At 41.2% G+C, this 4,443-nt stretch overlaps 1 protein-coding gene across 1 annotated transcript; it reads right to left on the bottom strand.

Moving 5' to 3' along the window:
- Window positions 1-1,328: 1,328 nt before the first annotated feature.
- sox14 (SRY-box transcription factor 14) lies at window positions 1,329-3,067 on the bottom strand. Its single transcript, XM_007887116.2, has one exon. It carries the CDS (start codon window positions 3,048-3,050, stop codon window positions 2,331-2,333), a length of 720 nt encoding a protein of 239 aa, XP_007885307.2. The 5' UTR covers window positions 3,051-3,067; the 3' UTR covers window positions 1,329-2,330.
- Window positions 3,068-4,443: the final 1,376 nt, after the last annotated feature.

Raw genomic sequence — 4,443 nt, 5'->3', positions numbered from 1 at the left:
CATTTTTTGTTGCAAGTACAGTTTTTTTTTGTTGGTTTTGCAATCTGACATAGCTCCAGATTCTTTAATCAAACCTCCATTCTACTTTCACAACGCATTATTATTATTATTATTATTATTATTGTTTTGCAAATCTTTTGTGCTCGCTCTTCTATCCGGTTCACGTTAGGGAGAAGCCGTGTAATAATTAATAATGAAATGAGTGACATTAAAGAGGTAGTGGACGAGACAATGGAAGATGTTTCCCAACAAAATAAAGGAATCTTGCATGAGTGCAAAGGTAGTGCAGATGGGTTGGGGGGGGATCACAGGAACACCGAAGAGTCTTAAAAATATAAAGTTAAAGGTGCCAAAAAAGAACTAAGAGGAGCAAATACGCTCCATGACAGCAGAGGCTGAATCAAATAGCTGACTCGGAGAGGATTGCAATATTGCAACGGCAGCAAACAAAAGTAACCTAACAGTAAGAAATATATTATCTAAAAAACATGAAATATATATGTTTTGGGGGGTGGGGGGGGGGGGGGGGAGGGAGGGGGGGTGGTGGAGGTGAGTAAACAGCATGAATAAATAAAAAATAGCCACTTGGTGCAGATTGTTGCACTGATGCGATGCGTTGAATCCAAACTGTTGCCTTTATTTCAATGTGATTTTTGAAGAAATGCTCAGCCCTGCGCTGTAACCCTGCAATCTACACACACGGAAGCAAAGCAAAGCAAAGCTAAGCTAAGCTAAGCTAAGTGCTTGTCAATTTTGGCACCGAAACTGCTACAAGCTATTGCGTGGATCAAATTACCTTTTTTGTGTGTGTGTGTGTGTGTGTGTGTGGAGGTGCGCACAGGTTCACTTTGCTTTTCCACCTTCGTATTGAGATTTGCAAAAGAAAAAGAAAAAAAAGACCATTCTTCACCCAGCAAAGGAACTTAACTGAACGTGAAAACGCAGGGGGTCCGGGGGGGGGGGGGGACTTACTTACTTACTTCAGACAAACTCAACTGAAACTGTTTTACACGGGTGTGAGTGGGGGGTTTTAAGAAACCCAATTTGTTGCACTCAAGTTGATATCATGATCTACATGTACACTGTTTGACACATGATTGAAGAGACGGGGCTGCATTGTTAATTATATTCTAATTATCACGCTGCTGCTGGTACAAAGTCATCCTTGTATCACGGGAGCATTATATCAAAATAATGTAGTATATAAGGAAAACTATAATCCAATCGATAATGTCCTCGCTATAGCTCCCTCTTAAACAAAAGACATAGTGCAACATTCGTGTACATTTCTGGTGATTTACAGTTTTGAACACACAACATACTATATGTAAATATTTGTAGACAGTTTGTCTTTATTTAAAACATTGTCTTTGTTCAGCCATTGAACAGAGTACGAGGTAAAATCCTTCCGGATACAGCTTGTTTTCAAGACATACGTTAACATATTTAAATTGTCATTTTTTAAAAAATACAACGCTGCTTCATAGCTGAAGTTCTGTCTAAAATAAAACCATAAACGATTTCACTGGACGAACAAAAAAAAAGTGAGGACTATCTTTAATATAAGCAAACACTCTATTCTTACTCTGTCCATTTTCTTTTAAAATATAAACAATACCCCCTTATCATAATGTTAAACGTTATTTCTCAAAATGCTTTTGAAATTAGGAAAATGGCTACTTATTACTGTTTGATGGTAACATTTAATACAGGTTTTTTTTTAAATGTTGTGCAAAGTAAATTTAAGGACTTAAAGAGTTCAGGTCCCAAAAAAAAGACAACATTGTATTATAGACTCAATATACATAATAATAAATAAAATCAAAGCTGCTTTTTTTTTAAAGTGGCAGCGATTAAAAGAGAACATATACAATTTTACAGTTCTGTAACCTGCCTTGAGCAACATATCCCCCAAAAAAGTCATGCTTATAGATGCTTCTTGTTTTAAAATCCATGTCAAAGTTCCCTTTTTTATATTTCTTAAAGAGTCTGCATCAGACTCGGGAAAAGTTTTTTTTTTTTTGGAGTCCTTAGTGTCACATGCAATGTAGAATTTAAGATCCGAGGCAGTCTTTTTTTTTATTTAGTATTATATTATTTTGGCTTACATTGCGGCTCTTTGTGCTGGAGTCGAGGGAATCTATCTCAGTACTGTTCATTCATTCATTCATTCATTCTTTGACAGTTCTGTTGGAATCCCTTCCAGGCTCAGCATTTTTTGATCATTTCGGATTTCAGTTTTTGTTGTGTGTATTGAACATGCAATGTTGAATTCAAGTTCATAGATAATTCTCTCTCTCTCTCTCTCTCTCTCGCTCTCTCTTTTTGGCTTACATTGCAGGTGCATGTGCTGAAGTGTAGGGGTCTAGCCCACCCTTCGTCATCCCAGGGAAAAGTATGTAAGCAACGGGTGGTTGTAAACTAGAGGCGGACCAAGCGGTACAGTTACAGGGAACTACGTAGCCAGGATTGGTTGGTGATGGATGGGTATGTGTGTGCTGGCTTGGGCAACTCAAACTCCCAAATGCCCCATTTTGGTATCCCAAGGTGGATGCGTAGGGCAAGGTGGTGGTGGCCAGGGCGTGCGGCACCTCGGTCATCTTCTGTAAAGCACTGGAGCCAAACTGACTTGGGTCAAGCAAGGAGTAAGGTGCTGATGGGGGCAGGAAAGCCCTAGCTTTCTCCGATGCGCTCAGCAGCGAATCAGTTGCAGACACAGACAGTCCTGCAGCCTTCAAGTGATCAGTGTCCCCAAGGTAAGGCAAAGGAAAGACGTACCTGTCCTTCTTCAGGAGATTCTTGGGCTTGCGCCTGGGTCTGTACTTGTAGTCTGGGTGCTCTTTCATGTGCTGTGCTCTCAGCCTTTTGGCTTCATCAATGTATGGTCTTTTTTCAGCCTCTGAAAGTAACTTCCATTCGGCGCCCAGTCTCTTACTAATCTCAGAATTATGCATTTTGGGGTTGTCTTGGGCCATCTTCCTCCTCTGCCCCCTTGACCAGACCATGAAAGCGTTCATAGGTCTCTTGATGTGATCTGCAGGCTTAGACATCTTGCGGGAGGGAGAGGTAGGGGTGGGTGGGGGGATGGGGGGGAGGGGGGGATGGGGAGGGGGGAGGGGGGGAAAGGGAAAACGGTTGACTTGGAAATCACACACCGCTCAACAGCTCACCTGTCGCTAAAAATCGTCCTCAACAAATCATTCCAGTCCAAAAAAAGAAGAAAAGCAATCCGGTCACTCCAAACCTCTTCTGTACCAGGAGGCGAACACCCTTGTAGGAAAAGCTTGGGTGCAACTCAAGAGATCGCAAGAGGTTTCTGGGTTCTTCAGTTGCCCAGTTGATGGTCAGCTTTTTAGTGGTGTGTTTCTTCTTCTTCCACTTCTTCTTCCACTTCTTCTTTTTCTTCTTCTTCTTCTTGTTCTTCGGCTTATGATTAATGTTTCTTTTCTTTTCTCTCTCTCTCTCTCTCTCTCTCTCTCTCTCTCTCTCTCTCTCTCTCCTGCTTGCTTCAGCTCTCTTCCTGGAGGTGTCTAGCCTGCAAGCACCTGGATGGGAATGAGGAAATGCTGGTGAATCGCAGCCAAAGAGCGGCGAAGTTCAAAGCTCTCCCCCCCCGGTTTGTCAAGTGCGTCTGGTCTGCACGCAAACTGACATAATAACTAGGCGTTCACTAAACTCCCTGAGCATCCAATCAAGACAGGGAGAGGGGAAATAATACCCACAGGAGAGAGAGAGAGAGAGAGAGAGAGAAAGAAAAAAGAAAAGAAAGGAAAGATGGGACTATTGTCAAAGAGGAGAGGACGATTAACGACAAAACACTTCACGCCTTCATTATTTGTGAAAGATCGTTTTGCAAACTAGGAGTATTTTTTTTTAATGACAACGCAGCCTGGCAATTGCTTTTACAGCGAGCCCTGGCTCTGGACCTAACAGCAACTGACATTTCCAGACGCTTTTTTTCTACTATATATATATATATACACAAATAAAATAAATATCTGTCGCTTACTTTTTTTTACACATAGATATATATATCTATATATATGAAAAACGAGTCTGAAAAGGCTGGGTGAAGGGAAAAGGGGGTTAAATAAAGGGAGCTTTTGTTGTCCTGAAATCGGTTGGTGTTAAATAGACTACATTCTTCAGTCTATAAATCAAATTCAGATTCGATCATGTTACCAGCTACAAGGCTCCATCCACCAAACCTTTTTGCAATCATCAACTTGAGGACTTTTAAATATGATAAATTAATCATCACAAGCAGCGATCGCTTTTGCTTTTATTTTCGCATTCAGATTTGTACACAGAGGTTTTTTTTTGTGTGGGTTGGGGGGTGGGGGTGTGGGGGGGGGGAGGGGGGTGAGGCTTTTTATTTTATTTGAATGCATTTCCCTTTTTTTAAATTATTATTGTGTTAGTTGCTTGTGTCCCCCCCCCCAC

The sequence above is a fragment of the Callorhinchus milii genome, unplaced genomic scaffold (assembly GCF_018977255.1).
Source record: "Callorhinchus milii isolate IMCB2004 unplaced genomic scaffold, IMCB_Cmil_1.0 Scaffold11, whole genome shotgun sequence".
Classification (NCBI taxonomy): domain Eukaryota; kingdom Metazoa; phylum Chordata; class Chondrichthyes; order Chimaeriformes; family Callorhinchidae; genus Callorhinchus; species Callorhinchus milii.
Note: the sequence above shows the minus strand (reverse complement) of the source record. Positions and strands in the feature narration are given on the sequence as shown.

Bases quoted from the DNA above. Each gene is read 5' to 3' on its own strand.
- sox14 (XM_007887116.2), bottom strand. From the start codon at position 3,050: ATGTCTAAGCCTGCAGATCACATCAAGAGACCTATGAACGCTTTCATG.